General features: G+C 39.2%; 4 protein-coding genes across 8 annotated transcripts; 3 read left to right on the forward strand and 1 right to left on the reverse strand.

Annotated features, from left to right (window-relative positions):
* Positions 1–364: 364 nt before the first annotated feature.
* LOC122302707 (prohibitin-3, mitochondrial-like) lies at positions 365–2901 on the reverse strand. The gene is made up of 2 exons (XM_043114101.1): positions 2007–2901; positions 365–791 (listed from the first exon to the last, which is right to left on the reverse strand). Exon 1 carries the CDS (start codon positions 2846–2848, stop codon positions 2012–2014), a length of 837 nt encoding a protein of 278 aa, XP_042970035.1. The 5' UTR covers positions 2849–2901; the 3' UTR covers positions 365–791; positions 2007–2011.
* An 876-nt stretch (positions 2902–3777) lies between these two features.
* LOC122302709 (54S ribosomal protein L37, mitochondrial-like) lies at positions 3778–13596 on the forward strand. Of its 5 annotated transcripts, XM_043114105.1 has the most exons (4): positions 3778–3951; positions 4919–4985; positions 9654–9767; positions 12746–13596. In XM_043114105.1, exon 4 carries the CDS (start codon positions 12756–12758, stop codon positions 13149–13151), a length of 396 nt encoding a protein of 131 aa, XP_042970039.1. In that variant the 5' UTR covers positions 3778–3951; positions 4919–4985; positions 9654–9767; positions 12746–12755; the 3' UTR covers positions 13152–13596. The 5 variants fall into 5 exon arrangements, with proteins under 5 accessions (XP_042970039.1, XP_042970038.1, XP_042970040.1 ...); XM_043114104.1 differs by lacking the exon at positions 9654–9767; XM_043114106.1 differs by lacking the exon at positions 4919–4985.
* Positions 9094–10042, forward strand: LOC122302255. Its single transcript, XM_043113433.1, has 2 exons — positions 9094–9475; positions 9654–10042. Exons 1-2 carry the CDS (start codon positions 9094–9096, stop codon positions 10040–10042), a joined length of 771 nt encoding a protein of 256 aa, XP_042969367.1.
* A 2094-nt stretch (positions 13597–15690) lies between the features above and the next one.
* LOC122302708 (inversin-like) lies at positions 15691–19539 on the forward strand. Its single transcript, XM_043114102.1, has 3 exons — positions 15691–15933; positions 16845–17567; positions 17949–19539. Exons 2-3 carry the CDS (start codon positions 16860–16862, stop codon positions 19278–19280), a joined length of 2040 nt encoding a protein of 679 aa, XP_042970036.1. The 5' UTR covers positions 15691–15933; positions 16845–16859; the 3' UTR covers positions 19281–19539.
* The last annotated feature ends 4430 nt before the right edge of the window (positions 19540–23969 follow it).

Raw genomic sequence — 23969 nt, forward strand, 5'->3', positions numbered from 1 at the left:
CTTTCTGCAACAATGAAAGTGATAGTAGTATGTATGTACGTACGGGTGGTGTGCGAACATCCAAAAAGAAGGCACTGGATAGAATTGCCAATGAAGTATAGATGGCCGATCCATATCTCATGTCAACGTACTTTTCAACTCGATTTCACCTTATTAGAGCATCGGCATCAGCTATGCGATTTTCTGTCTAAAATTTAGCCATAAAAGCCATCAGCATGTCAGATGTGGATATCTCCATCAGCTAGTTCCGGAAATTGGCAGTCTTGCCCTTGATCTTATCCATGCTAACTAAACAGATGCTATTAGGACATATTTCACATCATGTGCTGCTTTACAACTATACATACATTGCCAAAGAGTTATATGCATGCAAATGTAACAGGAGGAAGCCATCCTTTAAAGAAATAAATCATGTTATTTATCCCATACTACATTGCACGGATAGGCAATATAGGGCCACCCGTGATGGACCGTAAATTATGAATAAAAAAACTGGCCGATTCTCAAAACAACTTTTGGAAGATGACATACAGCATAGGTTGTTATTAAGTACCAAAACTTACATGTGAAGTTATAACATTTGGGAAACAAGACGATGGTTGCAGGACAGGTCAAAAACCCATGCGTTTTCAACTTGATCTCCAAAAACACCACAAATTCGGAATTTCTGATTGCTCAAAGAAAGTTTGAATCTTTATGGTCTTAGATACCAAAACAAAAACTTCATCGACTATAAACCATCAATAATGCATATCCATGACCATTTCACGTTGTTATGCCATCCTCATACCCTGAAACAAACAAATAACACATCAAAGAATTTTTTTATTAGTAATAAATATTTATTGATAGGCATAAACTCAAGTACACAAGGAGTATATAAGAGATACACCTATCCAGAAGGGGAAAAGGATTCTAAAAATTCATGCAGAATCAGTCCATTAAAAATTCATACACACAAAAATATTGCCACTCAGACATGTGAACTAGATGTTTTGTGATAATATTCATTCCACCAACGGTGACACTTTTGTCAACTTTGGTGCACTGCCTCTTAAAGCTATTTTCATGAAAATGATACATTCACATAATTATTGCATCATTCAATTCTTACTTTTTGGGATGTTGAGTCAAGGCATTCTAAATTTAGCTATGTAGCAAGCATACCGCACCTCCATAGTCAGTGAATACATTCCAGCACATTTAATCAAGCTAAAGTAAAAAATATCTCGTAGTTATCTCGTAGTAAAAGCATTCCACAGTTCCAGATATCATTCATACAAAATGTCCTATCTTTCTTTACATCAAGCACCATCTAACTCCTGAATGCAATTGGCATGACATGAAATCAGGTAAACTACATAAAAAAATAGCAATTTGCAACTTCCCACTGGTCAAATGCTTCTGAATATAATGATCACTGCCTTCAAATTACTACGTTATTTCCACAAAGAAAATCACTTAACCTACAAAACCAATCTACATTATACATATGTCAGAACTTCTCTTGTTTTCTTAGAATCAAAAGTAGCTTCAAACTGTTGTTCGAATAAAATAGAGCAGGTCCTATGTTAATGAACTAGAAGCCCAAACTCCATGCACAGCTTCCTTCTAAACACTATGTTTATAACTTCCATTACGCTTGGAATTACAGCATTGATTACCAAAATCCTATGTTCACAAGGCTCTATCATTGGAAAACAACACCACACCACAAACAGCAACCCACAAAATCCTAGTTCAACGAGCAAATTTTAAGGGATAACATGTAGTCAAGAAGTTAAATAAATCAAACCAATCAGAACAGAATTGAAGAGATTAAGATGGAGTACCCAAGTTCTAATTAGCGATACAAAAGTACCAAAACATATAAAAATAAAAATCACAAATAGAACATGACCAATATCCCGAAAACTTCTTGCCTACTTGGGTCTTCACTCATCGATTCTATTATTTCTACCATTATAATTCCAAACAAAATAACTCGATAACAAACATTATTGTACCGGACTCAACGCGAGGCATTGAGAGCCATGAGCATTTGCTGACCGCCGGGCAGGTATGCCACATTTGGCGACTTGGCCAGCGTGTTAGCGTTCTCCCTCATAGCCTCAATCTTCCTGAGCTCGATAAGGCCCATCCCAGCCTGTGCAGTGGCGTCCGAGATCATCTTTGCCGCCTCGCTCTCTCCCTCAGCCCGAATAATTGCGGCCCGCCTCTCTTGCTCCGCCTTCGCCACCACGAACTTGGACCGCTCGGCCTCCTGCTGGGCCACTTGCTTCTGCTCTACGGCGCGTGAGAATTCCCCCCCGTAAGACAGGTGCGTGATCGCTACGTCGTCGAGCACGATGTTAAAATTCCTGGCCCGCTCCATCAGGCCATTGCGGACCAAGGCCGAGACCTGAGGCCGCTCAGTGAGCAGCTGGTCAGCGTTGAACTGCGCCACCACGGCCTTGAGAACCTCGTTGCCGATAGATGGGAGAACCTTCTCATCGTACTCGAGCCCTAGGGTTTGGAAGATCTCTGGCAGTTTCGTGACCTCGGGACGAGAGAGGACTCGGAGGGTCAGATTGACCATCTGGAGGTCCTTGGTGCCGGAGACAGAGGAAAAAGTGTGGGGCTTGGTTCGGATGTCGAAGATGAAGGGCTTCTGGAGCCATGGAACCAGGAAATGTGTCCCCTCCCCCACGGTCTCGTCCCGTATTCCGCGGAGACGGTCGAATATGACGGCCCGCTGCCCACCGTCAACGTTGTAAAGCGAGGAGTTGAGGACCGTCGCGGCTGCGCCGAGACCAAAGGCGGCGCGTGCTATGGTGGTGAGGAAAGAAACAGCAGCTTGGCTACCCATCGTTCGAGAGTGTAGGGTTTTAGGGAGGCTTTGGTGGGGTTTGGAGTTTATTACCCATAGATAAATTTTGGGGCCAAGCCTGAATAAACGTCACGACTCGACTACTTGGGCCTGGCCCTTTAATATAGGCCCGAAAAAGAGAAGCTATTCATCTCTCCCCGTCCTTCTACTTTAACACAAGGCTAACTTTTATGAGTTTTGTTACATATAAGTATAGTCGTACACTAATCTGTGTATTAATGTTGATTTATTTATATTTAAAATTTAAATTAATACAATTTTCAATAAAATCTATTTTTTGACCAATCACATCACATTAGTGTACAGATTAGTGTACAATTATATTTGTAACTATATTTTTCCAACTTTTATTTTAAAAGGAAAATGATGGTATTCTTATTATTCTCTTATTATCTCTTTAATATTTTAAAATATTTGAAATTTTTGTTTTATTTTTATTATTTTGTTTCAAATATTTTTGTAATAATCTTAATTATTAATAAAAGATTTAAAAAGTATACAATTTTATTAATAGTCACTTATTTAATTATTAAATAAAAAAATTAAAATTAAAAAAATAAAATAAGTAATAAAATTGTTGCAGGAGGATGGTAAACTTATCATTATACTTTTAAAGAAATCCTAATATGCAAGTCTCGAACTAGGTATTTGCAAAGTTTTAAAAATTACACTTTACCAATCGGATGGGTTGAAATTTACTATACCGGAATAGTAACCAGCATAAAAAATGTCTACATTTCGTACTAAATCAAATACCAGCAGTTTCGTTCAATGTCGGTTAGTTTTCGTTTCGCGCAAGTAAAGTTACCAACCAAGTAGCATGGCGATGTTGTAAATAAACTTTCTGAAAGGGCTTTTCCGTAAAATTGAACTCAAAATGAAGGGTTTTTTGGGTTTTTGAATTTTTTGGGCTTCTTCGTTCTTCCTCAGGCTCAGCCGCTCAAGTCTCCATTGTTTCACTGACCTCTCCCTAGCGCCACCACCACCCCATTCGTTTCTTCCTTCATTTCAATTTGCTTCTCCTTCTGCGGAAGCCCCTGACTGTCTTCAGTGAACCCAAAGGTCCAGACTCCAGAACGACGGTGAGCTCTCTCTCTCTCTCTCTCTCTCTCTCTCTCTCTCTCTCTCTCTCTCACTACCACTTCCATTAGGCACTCGAAAGAGATGATTTACTTTTGATTTTTAATCTTCGTCTTTCATTCTAGAAAATTCTTGAACAGTGTATCAGCCTCTAAAAATTAAATCCACAGCTTTTGGTTAATTCTTGTTAAGAGATAGAGAAATGACTACATTCTTATCGACACTCCCTCTGGTTCGTTCAACACAGCCCCTACCTTTTTTTTACAAGCCATCTCACACTCACTCACTCACTTTGCCCCCTGGAAATTGACTTTTTTTCCCTTGTAATGCCTCAAAACTTTCCACACAGAATCTTGGTGGAGAATGAAAGATGATTTTGGCCATTCACTTGGGTAGATAAGAACCCCAGGCTGTTGTGCAGACATACACCCGTGTATGTTTGTGTGCATATATAATTTGCTTATAATTCTCATTTTATTAAAGAAAAAACTCTCCAACTTAATTTCAAATTACATCCACATTTCAGAATCTATATGGGTCACTAAAAATGAAAATGCTATATGTGTCATTAAAAATTAAAATGCTATATGGGTCATTAAAAATACGCTGGATTGGTGGTAGTTGTAACTTGGTAGCTGATTGAATTGATTCTATTAAAATTATTGGTAACTTGTATTGAGAAGTATTAATGAGTTTCTCCTTATATTTTTGTTATTTTAGAATATAGTTTATATATATATAATTTATTTATTCATATAGGCTATTCCAAAACTGTACACTGAAACGGTATCAGTTTTAAAATATTTCGTTCTAGTGTCTCGACCGAAATGGTCATTGAAACGGTATTCAAAACTTTGGGTATTTTCCTTCGAATCTATAAAAATTCCCATTTTACCGCCCTGATGCTGTGCTCTTGTATGGTTCAAAAATTTTCATTTTCCATCTCTTTCTGTCTCTCCCTCGCTGCAGCGCTGCTGTTTTCCTTGCCATAGAACGTCCCAGCTCTATCTTCCCTGCCATCTTCGCCCTCTCTCTGGTAATTTTCCATTCTCTCCCAATCAACACAGATCTCTCTCTCTCTCTCTCTCTCTCTCTCTCTCTCTCTCTCTCTCTCTCTCTCTCTCTCTCTCTCAATTTATCTTTCTATTCTTCTGAAGATCATCTCTCTGTGTGGGGTCTTAGCTGTCTTCATTGCTCTGATCCAAGCATTGCACGATTCAATATATTCGCATATGTGTGTGTGTGAATTTCTTTTGTGGCTACAAACATATTGAGCTTGAAGCTACCAGTCGGCAACCGAAGGAGTTTGCAATCGGTGCTGGCTGGTGGTGTTAGATACCTATTGTGATGGCGTTGTGATGATTGAATGTAAATAGGGAATGAGTGTAATAGCAGCTGGGTATTGCAGAAATGAAATAGAAGGATGGATGCAAGGTGCTTGTAAAAAGGCTTCAAACAGCCATACGTATATTGGATAAGGGAATGCTTCGAAGGATTCCCAACTTCCTTACAGAATTCAGACTTAACAATTTCCAGATCATCCCTCTGTTTCCTTGATTTCCCTTTTTACAATGCGCCCAGCATCCTGTAACAAACCCAAAACAGAAAAATACAAGTATTAAATGACTGAGGGAAAGACCATACGAAAATGACAGACACATAAACTGTAAAACTAGTGAAACGCACAGCTTTGACTCTCCAAAACGCATAGCTTCAATTATTCCAAAACAGACAGCTTCTATGCCCATAAAATGCAGCGTCTTCCACTTCGATTCAAACGACATCGTCTCCTCTTAAGCTTCTATGGCATCGTTTTAAGATGCAACTTCAACTCCTTTCCTCCTATCGACACAACACTTCGGCATCTTCATTTCGTAAGCTCAGGTTCCATCATCCCTTTCCCTTCTATAGCTGGGTTCCTAATTAACTTATTGCAAAGTGTTAGGAAGAGAGAGAAAATCCTCTCTGTACACTTTTCCTTCCGTACATTTTTTCTCTCAAGAATTTTCATCCCGATGGTGTTCGTGAATGCTTGAATGTCTGTGTTTGTTTGGTTGGGAAGAAAAATGGCTCTTGTTAAAGTTGTTGTCATTGAACTAAAAACCTTTGAGGTCTCAAGGGAAGGTCGATGGTTGATCCTTACCGAAAGAGGGTGGAAGTTTGTGAAAAGCATGAGATTGGAGTTAGCCACTGCACGGTGGTTTAGCAAAGCCCTTGAGGATGGCGTGAATGCTAGGAGGAAAGGGTTTTATGTAGGCCAGTGGTAAGGGGACAAGGGCTTCACTGCTCAGAGGTGCTCAAATGCTCAAGGAGTTTTCATGGCCCTGGAAGAGCATCGAGGGGGTGGGTGTCGTGACTCGTAACTACATTTTTGTCCCTGATGATAGAGACGGTAGGGGATGGTGGAAACTTGCAGAGGTGCTGAGGGAGGTTGTTCGTCTTGGTGGGCCGGCACCATCAATGACAACGGTAGCGTCACTTCCACTACCTTCTCAGTCATATAAGGAGGCTCTCCAGCATCCGAGGTCTTTGGACCTGTCCCATCAGTTGGACAGTAGGGCTACTAGTGGGGCTGACAGTGGCGCCATGTCTGCAAGGACTCAGGGACGTGAGGAGGGTGGCAGGAGGCTTGTTGGCCTTCAAAAGGAAATGGCCTTGTGGGTAATGGCTGACATGCAAAAGCAGCTGGGGGAGTTGCAATTTAATCTCAGTTGGATGAAACGGTGCATCGAGGAGGATAGAGGGTTGGGGGTGGACTCGGTTTTGGGTTATGGGCTTTCTAATGGGGTAGGAGATGGGCCCAAGGGGCAACCCAAGAACAAGGAGCCCATGGGGGTCATTCGAGGGGGGTCAGTTGTTGGTCCCTCCAATGGGCCTAGGCTTTTCAGGTTGGAAGGTTCGAACAGACCCAGTGGATCTGTTTGGAGGAGGTGCGGGGTTTCCCAACCACCCGCCGCAGTGGGCTTTGTCAAGGTTGGCAAGTCTTAGCCTCTGGTGTCGGCAAAGAGTCTAGGGATCCCGACGAAGGCAGTGGCACCCCTTTCGGCGGCTCTACAGCAGTTTCCAAATTTGTAGTTTCAGGCAACACGACTTGTACCCCCTTGGGGGTCTTTGACGTGGTGGAACCTTTACAGAAAAAGTCGATAGAGGATGTTGCGCCCTCGACGGCAGCCGTAGCTTCGTTTCGACCGTTGGCGACTGTCTTATCTTCTTAGAGGGCTCTGATAGAGGTGGGTGGCCAACTTCAGCCACAGCAGACGGGTGGGGAACCTCTACAGAACAGATCGACGGAGGATGCTGGTCGCTCGACGACAGCTGTAGATCCATCTCGACCGCTGGTGTTTGTCTTTCCTTCTGAGGGGGCTCTGATTGAGATGGGTGACCAATCACAGCTGATGGGTGGTCAGCTTGGGAAGAAGGACATTGGTGACCTCAAGTTGGACTTCACTCAAGACTCTAAAATGGTAGTGGCTATTTTTGACAACGAGCAATTTTTTTTTTTTTTTTTAGTTTTAGGGGTGGGGGCAAGGGAGGATGAACCAACTCCTTTATGCACACTTCCCCCCAACTCGGATTTGTGTGTATCAAATTAGGTGTTCAAGAAGGTTGAGGAGATGCAAACAGTTCTTGAGTTTTCTTGTATAGGCTTTGAAGATCAAGCTAGAGCCCTCCTTATAGCCATTGAAAATAGTTGCTCAAGGTTGGCCACGAAGCAAGAAAGGGAACTTAAAAGGCTCTATTGTTCCATTAATTATGAAGTTAAGGGGGGGTTGGGGTGGATAGATTGAAAGGGATGGGCACTCTATGTAATTATGAAGCCTAAGATCCTATCGTGGAATGTGCGGAGCTTGAATGATTGTAATAAGCATCTTCACATAAGATCCTTATTGCCGTCATGGAAGGTGGATGTGGTGCGTTTTCAAGAAACAAAGTTGATGGTTGTGGATAGAAGAATCATCCGTAGCTTGTGGGCATGTTCATATGTGGGTTGGTCTTACTTGGCCTCATTGGGTGCTTCTGGTGGTGTCATTTTAATGTGGGATAAAAGAGTGGTGGAGGCGATTGAGGAATGTGTTGGGAATTTCTCAATTGTTAGTCGTTTTAAAAATACGATTGATGGATGGGAGTGGGCGTTTGCAGGCAACTATGGTCCAAATTTGGATAGTGATAGGAGGCGTCTTTGGGAGGAGTTGGTGGGTCTAATTTATTTATGGGAGATATCATGGTGCACAAGGGGAGATTTCCATACTGTTCACTTCCCCAACGAGTGTTTGGGAATCATCTTAATTCGGCAACCATGGAAGAGTTTTCGGAGTTTGTATTTGATTTGGATCTTATGGATCTCCCTCTTCTCGGGGGGCGAGTTCATGTGGTCAAATAGTCGGAAATGGTCGAGATTAGATAGGTTCATTGTCTCTTCGTCGTGGGAGGCGTACATTCTGGAGCTTTCTCAGAAGCAGCTGCCCCGAGTGTGTTTGGATCATTTTCCTATTGTATTGGACTGCGAAGGTATCATTGGTTTAGACGCCGGTATTTCAAGTTTGAAAATATGTGGTTAGTAGCAGAAGGTTTTGTAGAAAATGTGTGTTCTTGCTGGTCTTCTTATCTGTTTACAGGCACCCCCAGTTTCCTTCTAGCATATAAGCTTAAGGCTTAAGCAAGATCTAAAGAAGTGGAACTTGGAAGTGTTTGGTAGCATTGACAATCAGAAGAATACCCTTATGCAGGAAATACAGGAATTAGACGAAAGGGAATTGATGGGAGACGTCTAGGGGAGGCCTTAGCAAGAAAAGGGTGGTGGTGACTGATTTGAAGAGGGTGTTATTGATGGAAGAGATTTCGTGGTTACAAAAATCCAGGGCCCTTTGGTTAAAAGAAGGTGATAAATGTACGAAGTTTTTCCAAGTGGCAAATTCACATAGACGCAACAACACCATTGAGTCACTTCATTCAGGTTCTCAAGTGCTCTTTTCCCCCAATTATCTAGAAAATCATATTGTGCATTATTATAGAACCTCCTTTCAGAACCGGCATGCATGCGGCCAAAGCTCAATGGCTTGTTGTTCGAGTCTATTGATTCATAAAGTGCGTGTGGTTTGGAAAGGCCTTTTGATGAAGATGAGGTTTATTAGGTCATTCGTAATATGGCGAAGGACAAAGCACCGGGCCCGGATGGATTCTTGATGGATTTTTTTCAGGCTTGTTGGGATGTCGTGAAATGTGATATTATGCAGGTTTTCTTAGAATTTCACTCTTACCAGAAATTTGAAAAAAACCTCAATGCGACGTTCATCGCTCTTATACCAAAGAAACATAGGGCTAAGACAGTTGAATATTTCCGCCCCATAAGCCTTGCGAGTGGAGTATACAAAATCATCTCAAAGGTTCTTGCTAATCGGCTTAGCCCGGTGTTGGAACATATTATCTCTAAGCCTCAAAATGCTTTTATTCGGAGGAGACCGATTCTAGATTCGGTACTTATTGCCAATGAGTGCTTGGATCATAGGATGCTGGAAGGTGTCCCAGGTATTCTTTGCAAACTTTACATGAAAAAGGCCCATGACCATGTGAACTGGGATTTCCTTTTATACTTGCTCAGAGGTGTGGCTTTGGTGATAGCTGAATTTCCTAGATCTGATTTTTGTGTATGTACCGCTCGTTTCTCAGTGTTAGTTAATGGCACTCCTGTTGGGTTCTTTAACAGGTTTGAGTCAAGGGGATTCTTTGTCTCCTCTCCAGTTTGTCATTGTTATGGAGGCACCTGGTCGGATGGTGAAGGCTAGTGTTGGAGGAGGGTTTCTTTCCCGGTTTTCAATGGGTAATGGCACGAATGGCCCTTCTTTACTCTCACATCTATTATTTGCAAATGATACTCTCTTATTTTGTGATGCGGATCTTGGTCAGATCCAATCTCTGCAAGTTCTTTTGTTATGTTTTGAAGCAGTGTCGGGGCTTAAGGTCAACCTTGGTAAATCTGAGATGGTTGTGGTGGGTGTGGTGCCTAATATTAACAGCTTGGCGCATTTTTTGGATTGTAAGGTGTCTTCCTTGTCCCATGAAATATTTGGGACTCCATTTGGGGGCGATTTTTAAGACTCGAGCTATATGGGATGGGGTGGTGGAGAAAGTAGAGAGAAAGCTTGTTGGGTAGAAACAGATGTATTTATCGAAAGGGGGGCGACTCACTTTAATTAAGAGTTCTTTAACTAATCTCCCCACATATTTCGTTTCACTTTTTCCTTTGCCTGTAGGGGTGGCGACTAGAATTGAGAGATTATTCCAGGCTTTTCTGTTTTTGGGTGTTTTTGGTTTTTGGGGGGGGGGATTTATCTTGTTAATTGGAACAAAGTTTGTTCTCCAATTCCAAATGGCGGCTTGGGAGTATGCAATTTGAGGACTTTCAATAAAACTTTATTGGGAAAATGGTTATGGAGGTACCACTTAGAGGGGGACACTCTCTGGAAGGTGATTATTGATTCTAGACACAGGAATGTGTGGGGAGGCTGGATCTCCAATGTAGGGAGGGGGTATGGCGTGGGCTTATGGAAATTTATTAGGAGGGTTGGCAGTGCTTTGAAAGTCATGTACGGTTTGTGTTGGGAAAGGGTTTCAAAATCAGGTTTTGGCAAGATGTTTGATGTGGAGAGTGCACTTTGTACAGGGCATTTCCAGCAATCTATAGTATTGCAGCTAACAGTGAGGCTTTTGTGGCAGATATGTGGGTATTCTCCCCTAGTTCTTATCAGTGGAATGTCCTTTTTAATAGGGATACTAATGATTGGGAATCGCATGTTGTGTCTGATTTTTTCAAGTTGCTCTATTCCATGGGAAATACTACGGCACAGATGGATAAGTTGCAGTGGAGGGCCAATGATAGTAAAAAATGTACAGTCAGGACATACTACAGAATATTGTCAGCCCAAGGCCATGCTTCATTCCCATGGAAGAGGATTTGGAGGTTCTGAGTGCCTACTAAAGTAGCTTTCTTTGTTTGGACTGTTGCTCTTGGGAAGATCTTGACTATGGATAATACGAGAAAGAGGGAACTCATTGTGATGGATTGGTGCTATTTCTGCAAAAAGCATAGAGAATCTGTAGATCATTTATTATTGCATTGTGAGGTCACAAGGGGGCTATGGAATGAGATCTTTAGAAGAATGGATATTGCTTGGGTAATGCCTTTGAGGGTGGTGGATTTATTGGCCTGCTGGAAGGAGCTTCAAGGTTGTCCTCAAGTTGTGGCAGTGTGGAAGATGATTCTGTTGTGTATCACGTGGTGCATATGATCGGAAAGGAATTAAAGTTGCTTTGAAGATAGGGAGCACACAATTGCGGAGCTTCATAATTTTTTATGCACACTTTAATGCTTTGGTTCTCAACCATTGTACTTGATGGAAACAATGTGCATGACTTCCTCTCCTTAATCTAGAATGTATTTAGGTGTTCTTTTGGAAACCCAGCCTTTTTTTTTTTTTTTAAAAGTAAGAAGTAAGTTTTATTCATACGAATGAAATATGCATAACCCGTGTACACAGGAAGTAAGCACACAATTGCGGAGCTTCAGAATTTTTTATGCACACTTTAATGCTTTGGTTCTCAACCATTGTACTTGATGGAAACAATGTGCATGACTTCCTCTCCTTAATCTAGAATGTATTTAGGTGTTCTTTTGTATACTTCCTGTGTACACGGGTTATGCATATTTCATTCGTATGAATAAAACTTACTTCTTACTTATCAAAAAAAAAAAAAAAAAAAGGCTGGGTTCCTAACAGCTCTTTTGCGCATGGGCATGACAGAGTATGTGTGTTAGTCTGGTCTTGTAAAATTATGAAACCTAATGGGATTTGAGAAGTTGTGGGTTTATTAGACCTTATTGCCTTCTCTCTCTTTTTTTTCCAAGTTTTTTACTGTTCTTGGATGCTTTTGAAGCTTATTTTGCTAAATTCTTCTGGTAGGGTAGGAGATAGATATGCATTCTGGTTTACTATAATCAATAGTTTTATTTTTATTTTTGAATTGCTTATATTGCACTTAAGCCATTCCATGATTGTATTACGGCTACCATGATGTTTTTAAAGTGGTTGGGAATTTGAATTGAGGATTTAGAGCTTTATGAGGCTGAGCACCCGAAAAGCTAGAATAAGTCAAGATTAGTAGATTTGGCTATAATTCCATTGCATAATTTTTGTTGGTTATTGAGTGGAGTATCTATTTACATGAGAACAACGTTTAGAAGCTGTTTATGTTCTTGGTTTCATGCTCATTAATGGTGTCACTTTCTTCTAGCCACATTTCTATATTTTTATGTTGCTACCATCAATGTAATACTTAGAAAGCTTTTGCTCCATTGCCTTCATCGTGGACTGGATCCATACAAGTTTTTGAAGGACGAAATGCATGTTCCATGTTATCGATGGAAGGTACAAAGCAGCTTTCTCCTATTTTTAATTTGTTAGCCCATGAGCTTAGACTTCTAGAATGAGCACTGGCTTTTTAATTTTGAGCTATAATGCCATAGTAGAAGTTGATGTAATTGTTAAATGTTGTTTGTCTGTCCTATGTTCAAATGAATACTTAACAATGCAAGCATTCCAGGTCTATGTTCAGCTTCCCTTGAAACTTAACTTTAGAAGGAGATAATTTGTTGAACAGAATTAATGATACATTAGTGCAGGAGGTAGAGAACTTGGATGGTAGTCAGTTTGTGTAAATTTGATTGTATAAGGATATGCACCCAAGTTTTCTTGTCTCTTATCTTTTTCATCCCACTATTCATTAGTGATAATGTTGCAGGGATTAAGTTATGGCAATGAACCATGTTAGATCGGTTAGAGGGATCATTGTTAACAAGGAGGCAATTGGGGTGATATGCCAACGAACATATTCTGCTGGTAAAGCAAAGAAGGGCTCTAAAGGGAGTGCGGCCAGTGATGCACCAAAAGCTTCAATTCTTAGCAAAGAAGTCAAGTCTACTACAGTGGTTGGTGCCAATATCCTCAAGGATGGGGCAGACCCCAAGATCCTGGCTGATTCTGAATACCCTGATTGGCTGTGGCATTTGCTCGATAAACGCCCAGCATTGAGTGAATTAAGGAGGAAGAACATTGAAACTCTCCCTTATGAAGATCTCAAACGCTTTGTTAAACTGGACAACCGAGCAAGGATCAAGGAAAACAACTCCATTAAGGCTAAGAACTGAGAAAGAAAATTGGTTAATAGGCATTACTACTTTGTGAAGTGTGATTCATTTATATGTTCTGGGATTCATTTTTATGTTCTGGGATTCCTTCGAGTGATTAACCTGGATGTGTGGAAATGGTCATATGGGATCAGGACAGAGCAGAAGTGATTGGCATTTCTCTGTAGCTTCAGGCACTTTTTTGTTTACTTTCTAGATTTACCAAGTTTAATGGTATAAAAAGACTTGGTAAAAAGATCTGATATGTTGTCGCTTGCGATGTGGCAGAACCCTACCATAGTATTACCTTTTGCTTAACATTATAATGGGACTGGGTTGTACAGTCTCTTTGTGGTTTTTTAGGTGGTCTTGGGTTATGATCATCTTTCTTTATGGTAGGATTTGTGTTCATTGATGTTTTGACTGTTTGACAAAACCACAATAATAATCCTCTAGTTATGTGCCTCGCGGTGCTGGACCTTCGACATGATACTCTATATAGGGCACCATTATGCAAGCTTTAATCCGCGAATTGAGGTGCCGGATCCATATAACTGTAGAATGGAGATTATTTGATAAGAGTGAGAAAAATAATCCTCTGCCTAACCGTCTAGTTATACCTGATGTCCATATGGGATCTTATGGGCGTTTCTTTGGAAAATTAAGATAAATTATCTACAGGCTCTATTGTATGTTGGGTTCCATCCAGTTGCAAGCTAAGGATGCAACAATATAAGATGCTTTCATTGAGTTTGCTCTACGACATTGTTTCTCCCTCGTTGGATTAAACATGTGAGGTAAGGTTCATACAGACTATTCCATCTTGTTCACTGCATTATTCAGCTGGGTCCAGAATTTCGGTTCCGCCATCAAAGTTCATAGGTGGAAGCCACATCCTCTTGTTCCATCCCCTCTTCCCCAACTTTACAATGGTGGGGGATCAGTTATCCTTAAAGTCTAGCTGAAATGTAAATCTCTTTTCCCCCTTTTTCCTGGCATCATTGAACTTGGTGGTCCAACCCTTCTAATGAAAGGCCTTATGATTTCGTATTAAGTGACCTTGATGAGCTTGCCTTTTTCTTTTTGCATGGACTAAGAACATATGGAGAGAGTGATATAATGTATAACGATCATTATCATTTTATAAGATAAATAAATTGGTGTTCCAGATTTCTTGTTGCTCAATAGTTTAGAAGAATATTATGCAGAGCATGAAGCATCATACTGCAGCATGGTTTACAATCCGACACTTTTTAGCTCGCTATAATGGTGTTGGGAGTGACCTGTGTGCTAAGATGGAGATTTTCATGCTTTTCTTTGTACCATGTGAAGATGAGGCTTCATGACTCCCACTCAAGAAGGAAAGTGACTGGTGGAAGCAGAAGAAAGGAAAAAGAAAAGAAAAGTAAGCAAGAAAATGATAGAAGCCGGGGAACAAGTCATATGCATTATTATTGTTAAAGCAGGTAAACCCACCCTATATTATGGCAATTGATGTAGGCAGTACCGCAAAAAGTAAAGATACCACTTACACGCCCTCCTTTTTGTATTTTAAAGTTGTACAGTTTCCGGCTTTTAAAGTGCCAAACCAGCCAGGATCCAGCACTGCTCACCAACTTGCAGGAGAGATGCAAGCGCCAATATAAAGCTTGAACCAATTAACAACCCCCAAAACTAGGCTTCTCATCGAATGTGTATCTCTCACATTATGCTATATTTCATGAAGGACCAATGGAGAAACATGTGCTTATAGGTTTACTGACATTTATTGTCCCGAAAGGAGTAGATCGCATAACTAATCACACTATTTCTTTTAGTTGGATTCTAATTTTATCCCAAATTTTGCAGGGAAAAGAGTAATATAAAATGTAAATATCATTTTAAAATTATTGTAATTGTCATTTTTTTCTTCAACAAAAAGGGAAGGTGGGGGCGTCCAGCATATCAACTCTCTCTAGGCATGACCATAAGAGCTCGTACTCACTGCAAAATATTCAGTTTGAGTTCTAAAAGGTGCTGTCACCATAGCACCCCCAAAATATCAAAATTTGAAAACCCTGGTTTAGTTTTTTTGAGGATTTGGTGCTACAATCAAAGTTGGTTTGAGTGTCCTGAAAAACTCATCTGACCACATGGCTTCTCCAACTTTTTGTTTTTTTATATCAGCAATCAATTATGCTGTTTTTAGCATATATTGTAGGGATTCTGTTTATTCCAAACGAAATGGGGAGTATCCTATTTCTATTGTGGGAAGGATTTTGCTAATGATTGAACAATTAAATTGTTATTACTAAGTAACGAATAATGCTAGAATATAAACACTATGATTAAATTCACCTCTTCTTATTATCTTTGTTCCTTTGGATACATGGTGATTTGACTTTGTACCAGAGTAGAAGTATCCAAAGGAACAAAGATAATAAGAAGAGGTGATTAGAAAACGTTGATAAGGAATCTGAGTAGAACAATCAACTTCCATATCAAGTTTGGATGGAAAGAGAAAGCACTTTATTGGCAGAGTACTTGAATAAAATAGGTCAAGCACAAGCATGCATGTGGAATCTGGAGAGAAACCATCACTTTAACCACGCGTGTAGTTATCCAAAGACTACTAAAGTCTAAAGTAATCAAGAAATTATAAGGGTCATTTTATGCTCGGTTAAAACTCATTCAAACAGAGAAGAAAATCTGGTTCGGCAAATCTTTCCTGATTAGCTTTAGTATAATTACCCCTACATCGTCATGCAGAGTAAAAGCTGCAATCAAGTGGTTCAGCTTGCCACCTCTATCATCACTCCAACCTGTAAGTGAAAACAACATCCTCTCTCTCTCTCTCTCTCTCTCTCCCCCGAGATATAGTTTCTCTACATTATTATTATTTTTTGTGGGAGGTTCTCTCTTCACAGACCATATATGGCCATCATCATCTGTGTTCCTAACTGCACTTTTACTGTATAAGAGGAATCTCACCTTGTAATAAATTGATAATATATGGTTTTTGTTTTTCAATTGTAATTTATTTTTTAGCCATCCAGCAAAAACTCAAAAAGTATGTTTCATCAAGTTCGCAAGTTTGCCTAGCTATCTTCTGAAATGAATCCGGTTTTGACCTTGTAACTATGTTATTCTCCAACTTTTCCTTGAAGGGCCTGTTTCTTTACCTTTGGCTGCTTTGTGTAAGCAATGATGGCTATTTCCTTTCTCGTATAATCTAGTTGATATAATTAATTCCCAACTACCTAACTTGGCATCAACACTTGCTTGGCATCCATTATTTTCACAAACTGTGCTGCTGTTATTCTTCGTACTTAAATCCTTCATTTCCTTTGCCGGAGTATTAATTGGTTTTGTTACTGGTAGTTCAACTGCTTTCACTAATACTAGAAGGGTACCCTTCTGTTATCTCTTTATGTAAGATTTAGTGCAGTTATTTAATTCTCCATGTGGCTCTCTTGATTTTCTTAGGTTTAACTCTCGCCCATCCGGGTTATTAGTTGTATACATTTTTCCTGTCAATCTTACGTCTAGTTATGTTTGTTCTAGATTTATTCTGGTGCAGCTCTTTTGCATAGAACTGGGGAAAGTCTTTTTCATATTGCCGTCTTGAGTTATTTCATCTTTTCGTTCCTTCTAGTTCTGCTCTGCTCAATTGACTTTTTGTTAAGCTCACATAGCAGTTATTGGTCTTTATTATCGCATTCCATCATTCTCTAGTTTCTCATCTTCCCAATGCCTCCAACATATTTTCCTCTTCGGTGGGAGAGCACCGGAGATCAATGGTGGTATGCTTCTCCCATTGATTGGGCAGCTGCTAATGGCCACTATGACTTGGTCCGGGAGCTGCTTCGTATTGATAGCAATCACCTTATCAAGCTGTCCTCTTTACGACGTATTCGAAGACTTGAAACAGTCTGGGATGGTGAAGAGAAGTTCGATGATGTTGCCAAGTGCCGTTCTCAGGTTGCAAGAAAGCTTTTTGTCGAGTGTGAATCCAAGAGAGGGAAAAACTCTCTCATCCTAGCTGGCTATGGCGGATGGCTTGTGTACACTGCTGCCTCCGCAGGAGACTTGGGTTTTGTTCAAGAACTTCTTGAAAGGAATCCTCTGCTTGTTTTTGGGGAAGGAGAATATGGTGTTACTGATATGTTTTATGCGGCAGCCAGGAGTAAGAGTTCTGAGGTTTTCAGGCTCCTTTTGGATTTTGCAGTCTCCCCCAGGTTTTTAACCGGGAAAGGTGGAGAACTGACGGAGCACGTTGGGGAGATCCCTTCTGTTTACAAGTGGGAGATGATCAACAGGGCTGTTCATGCTGCTGCTAGGGGAGGAAATTTGAATATTCTCAAGGACCTTCTTGCTGATTGCTCCGATATTTTTTCTTACAGAGATGTTCAGGGCTCAACTATCCTACATGCTGCGGCTGGCAAAGGGCAGGTTGAGGTAGGCACTGACTAGCTGATTTAAAGTTTGAACCGATGTTTTGAATAGCTAGCTTTTAGCCATCAATCTAATCATCGATTTGTTTTGCTTTATAAGGGATTGAATCACCTTTAACTACTGACTGAATTTTCAAAAACTATTTAAAGATGTGCAATCATGGAAGTGAAGCTCGAGTAATAGCATTTGAAATGCTTGAAAGAGTTAGATAAGAATTCCAAACATATATTTCTTATGAACATTAGTTTCCAAAATCCTGATGTATGACACTTATATTTGAATTTACAATACAATGGACACTGAATGGCAGCAAATTTTTTCTTTTCTTAAATTGTCTGTCTGCCTGCATCTCTCACAAAAATCTTGCTATCTTGTTTTGTGCAGGTGGTTAAGTATCTGATAGCATCCTTTGATATTATAAACTCCACTGATCATCAGGGCAATACAGCATTGCATGTGGCTGCTTACAGGGGCCAATTAGCAGCTGTGGAAGCTCTGATTTCTGCATCTCCTTCGTCCATCTCTCTGAAAAACAGTTCTGGAGAAACTTTTCTCCACAGGGCCGTGTCCGGTTTCCAGACATCTGCTTTTCGAAGGCTAGACCGACAAATTGAGCTCATGAAGAATCTGGTATGTGGGAAGCTTTTCACCATGGAGGATGTCATCAATGCCCAAAACAATGATGAAAGGACTGCTCTTCACATGGCCATCATCGGGAACGTTCACTCTGACCTTGTGAAACTTCTGATGACTGCTCGATCAATCAATGTGAATGTCCGGGATGTAGATGGGTTGACCCCACTTGATTACCTCAGGCAACGGCCACGTTCCGTGTCGTCGGATGTACTAATTAGACAGCTAATTTCAGCTGGGGCAATATTTGGCAGTCAGGATTATACTGCAAGAAGAGCCATTGCTTCCCGCATAAAGATGCAAGGCATAGGTGGCAGTCCTGGAACTTTGTTTAGAATCTCCGACGCAGAAATATTCTTACATACAGGCATTGAGAAAGCATTAGATGCAAATGCTGATCAGGGTAGTGTAGCCATGAGTTCATCGCCACTGGAACAAAGTCCGGATACCGCAACCAATGAGAACAATAGCTCACAACCTAGCAAGAAACCAGGTTCTGTGAATACCGCAGCACAAAGATTGAAATCTGTGCTTTTATGGCCCAGGGTGAGAGACAAGAAACCTGAGAGATTAAAAAAAGAGAGTGATGCAGGTTCGGTAAAACAACACAAGAAAAGCAACAGTTCGGACGATACTCCTACTCCACTTCGACTGAGATTTTCGAAGCCTTCATCACTTCCGAACAACAAACGGACACTTGCTGTCAGGAGTAACCAATCAAGTCCAACTGCCAAGAAAAGATTTGCATCAGGGCTCGTGCATGGTGTCATGCAGGCCATGCCACATATTTCAGTGCCACGCCGCTCCCGTTCCAGCTCATTTTCAAAATCATCACTTTCTTCACCTAATTCATCGGATAAACAGAAAGGCATTTTATTTGAAGAAGATGCGGCAGGACCATCTTTCTCAAATCAACCATTTCATGATCATGGAGCCCCAGAATTGATTAAACAAGGCCCCAATCATAGGAGATCTAGGAGCCAGTATTTCTGTTTCGGTACGTCAGGCGAATCCGTGAAAGACCCAGTAAGCAGGCAGCAGCAAGGCCAGAGTTTCAAGTGTCCCGTTGTTTCAGTGGTTTGATGAATGATAAGAGGAGAAAATGCACTAACTTAGAATAAGAATCAGATCAGGCCAGTCCTCTAGCTGGTTCCTGAAGTCCAGAACTTTATAGCATTTCCTGCATTTGTTTCTTTGTAGCACGTTTGCTCGATGAATATGTACTAATTCTGCAATCATTCTTCAATACTGTCTGCTTTGTCATGTTTCATGCTGTATTGAGAGCTGATTTGCAGAATAAAAAAATGTATAATACTATGTATTAAGCATGTATGCTTTTATCTGTTCTCCTTCGTTCCTTTTACTCCAGTAAAAGAGATATGGAGCAGCATGTACTATGTGCCTTATAGGACGAAATGCAATGACTTCTGATACTGTAGGTATATAAAAATCACGTGTTTCATCTTAAGAGTAGAATGATAGGAAAACAAGTTTAAAAAATGCTTTTATTCAATGATTGTAATAGAATTTTTACGTTAATATGCTTTGTAATGATAGCATTTACTTAAGAAAGAAATACTTTAGTCATAAATAAGTTATATAAAAGTAAGTCTACAAGGTGACGTAACTTTATATGATATATCTTACTTTCATAATAAAAAATATCTAACGAATTACACGAAATCACGTTATTTTAGAATTTTTTTTTTTATGTAATCCTTTTGTGTGTGCCATTCTCGAATCAAAGTTAACTTTGATCACCCAAGTTCTCTTCAAATCTAAAATACTATTATCTAAAAGTTGAATCTTTTTACTTCACAAATATATTTTCAAAATTCAATGCGGGCCTCGATAACAAATTGTGCTTTGTTTATATTTTCAGGCTCGACACTTTTTATCTTCTTATTCTTTTAAAAGAAAGGTGGGCCAATTGAGCCCAGCTATTTCACCCACCCGTATCGGAAGATATAACATTATTTGGGCCGAAGATGATAAAAAGTTTAAAACGGGCCGAACATTATTGTGGGTATTGCTCGAAACTTGTTTACTGGCTAGGTCGCAGTAAGTCCAAAGTCAATATTTATAGTTATGTTTGGTAAGACAGACTATTTTATTATTATTTATAAATTATTTACTATTAATTATAATTTTTTTTTTTATTGTTATTATTTATTTTATTTTATTTATTATTCACATTTCATTTAAGATTCTCCCTACACAACATGGTTAGTAGATCTTCAATTTCCACGTTTGCATGATACCGACAATTCTTACAAGAGTGTAGACCACTTGAACTCTTATGTACTAACTTTCCACGAAGCTTCCATGCAAATTCTTCTCTCTACAGTGAATTGCATGCACTTGCCTGCATTTTCTTGAAAATAATAGAGATATTTCCTTGACATGTCACACGCAATAGCATTATAAATCATGATTTTTAAAAAACATGGACTCAGAGCTATCAACATTGACAATTCCTTTACTCTTGTTGGAGCCAAAATGCCGTATTTTCTCCCATTTATCTTCCTTTTATAATGTTGCTGATTACATATTCCTAGTGCCATGGTGACTATATATAGCTTGCTTGGAGCAGAATTTCAGCAGCTGATGTCATTATATGAAACAGAAACAAAGACTAACGTACAAGCATATATGAAATTCTTCCACGTCAACATCGACAGGGTAGATCCAACCACAAGCTTCAGAAGAGGCCAGCTAACTATATATATTTCATTCAAATATGTTGACTTTTCTGCATGTAGTTACAAGAACAAGTGTCACAGATTTCAAAACTTTCGGATAACCCTAACTATAATAATTGTACTAACCTTGTGCCATTTTGTATTAACCTTTGAAAGGAAAGGTGCTAATTCTTCTGGTTTTCTCGGATGCTGTTGAATAAAAAATATTATGAACGGTTTCGATTATTTATCTCTGTCCATGTTTTTGTTTTTGTCGTTTAAATGAGTTAAGACAGGAGGGTACCGACTTAAATTGTGACTTGCAATCAAGGAATTAAATAGTAATGTGAATTTGATTTTGGAAGCCGCCATGCCAGCAGCAAAATTAGCATGAGTGGGATTAATTACCTAGCCGTTAAACAAGTCATGGCGAGCTGGAGGAGAGAGGACAAGCTAGCCTTAAAAATGGCCAATTTTGTGCAAAACACGACATGATATTATCTCTATATATAATGGTCGACAAAATTGAGGAACGTGGTGTGTATGCCACAGGTTCACAAGTCCACAACGGCATTTTGTGTTGACTACAAATTAAGCAAGCATTCGTGAAAAGTCTCCAATCATATATATAATATATATATATATATATATATATATATATATATATATGTATATATATGAGATTGAAAGGCTGTGGGTGGGTGAGCGTGTGGACACAAGAGCCCCGCCCCTTGAAGGAACCCACCACATTTCTCAGACTCAGACAGTACTGATGGTTTGCTAAGACAGAGAGTCCTGCACTCAATTAATTAATTGGAAATAAAATATCTGTTACGAAACTAAAAGAGAAATGATATTGTAATAGAGAGAAGATATTACAAGAGAAAGAATTATTATTCAAATACAAAACTTGATGATATATAAGTAAATGATACCCATATATATAGGAATACAAAAGAGTAGGTATAGCTCAATAGTCTTAATTGATGGCTAAAAATTGATCTTCATTGATGACTTCAATGGTCTTACTTAATGGCTAAAAATTGATCTTCATTGATGGCTTCAATAGTCTTAATTAATGGCTATGTATGGTTATACAATAAATTTATAACACTCCCCCTTTGGATGACTATATATAAAAAATATGACTCGTTAAAACCTTGCCAAGGAAAAACCCAGAAGGAAAAAACCAATGGCGAAAGAAAAATAGTACAATATTCATGTATATCGCCAAGTGTTTTAAGATTACCTCATTAAAACTTTGCAAAGGAAAACCCAGTGGGATAAAACCTTAGTGAAGGAAAAAGAGTACAATCAGCACAAGTTTTCAAGACATTACTCCCTCTGAAAAGTGTATGATAATAGATCTTCAAGTCTTCGCATTCCAATGTTCTGCACAATTTTCTTAAATGTTGCAGTTGGTAATACTTTTATGAATAAATCTGCCAGATTATCACTTGACCGTATCTACTTGATATTAATTTCACCTTTCTCCTGAAGTTCTTGGGTATAAAAGAATTTAGGTGAAATATGTTTGGTTCTATCACCTTTGATATATCCTAATCTAATTTGAATAATACAAGCAGCATTATTTTCGTATAAAATTGTTAGACTATCATTAATCACTGGAAGATCACATTTTTCTTGAATATGTTAAATCACTGATTTTAGCCAAATGCATTCTCGACTTGCCTCATGGATTGCGATGATCTCTGACTGATTTAAAGAGGTAGCAGATAGTGTTTGCTTGACAGATCTCCATGGTATATCAGAATTTCCATAAGTAAATATATATCCAGTTTGAGATCTACCTCTGTGTGGATCTGAAAGATAACCTGCATCCGCATATCCAACTAATTGTGGACTTAAACCATGTTGATAAAATAATCTCATATCAACCGTATCTCAGAGGTATCGAATGATATGTTTAATGTCATTCCAATATCTTCGAGTTGGTGTGGAACTATATATTGTAAGTAAATTAACTGAAAATGCAATATCAGGCCGAGTGCAATTTGCAAGATACATCAGGGCTCCAATTGCACTGAGATAAGGTATTTCAGGACCAAAAATTTCTTCATCGTCTTCACAAGGACGAAATGGATCTTTCTGCACATCAAGTGATCGAACAACCATTGAAGTACTCAGGGGATGAGGTTTGTTCATGTAAAAGTGTTTCAAGACTTTCTCTATATAATTTGACTAATGAATGAGAATTCTATTTTGCAAATGTTCGAGCTGCAAGCCAAGACAAAATTTCGTTTTTCCAAGATCCTTCATTTCAAATTCATTCTTTAAATATATAGCAATTCTTCTGATCTCTTCAAGAGTTCCAACAAGATTTAGATCATCAACATAAACCGCAATAATAACAAATCAGGAGTCTGATTTCTTAATAAAAATACATGGGCATATTGGATTATTCTCAAATCCTTCTTTCAATAGATATTCGCTAAGGCGTTTATACCACATGCGTCCGGATTGCTTTAACCCATATAAAGATCTTTGAAATTTAATAGAATATATATTTCTGGATGTACTCATATTAGAAGTTTCATGCATTTTATATCCTTCAGGGATTTTCATATATATGTCATGATCTAATGATCCATATAAATATGCAGTGACCATATCCATCAACTGCATATCCAATCCTTTTGTAACTACCAAACTAATCAAAAATCTGAATGTGATTGCATCCATAACAGGAGAGTATGTTTCCTCATAATCAATCCCCGGTTTCTGCAGGAAGTATTGTGCAACAAGTCATGCTTTATATCGCACAATTTCATTCCTCTCATTACGCTTACGTATAAATACCCATTTATATCCAACAGGTACTACACCCTTTGGTGTTTACACAATCGGTCCAAAGACTTCTCGCTTTGCTAGCGAGTTTAATTCAGCTTGGATAGCTGATTTCCATTTTGGCCAGTCATTTCTACGTCGACATTATTCGACAGTTCTTAGCTCAATTTCTTCATTACTTCTGGTAATGTCAAGTGCCATTTTATATGAAAATATGTTGTCGACAATAATTTTATTTCTATTCAAAATTTCTCCAGTACATGAAATGTATCGAGATCTCGTT

The sequence above is a fragment of the Carya illinoinensis genome, chromosome 3, assembly GCF_018687715.1.
Source record: "Carya illinoinensis cultivar Pawnee chromosome 3, C.illinoinensisPawnee_v1, whole genome shotgun sequence".
Classification (NCBI taxonomy): domain Eukaryota; kingdom Viridiplantae; phylum Streptophyta; class Magnoliopsida; order Fagales; family Juglandaceae; genus Carya; species Carya illinoinensis.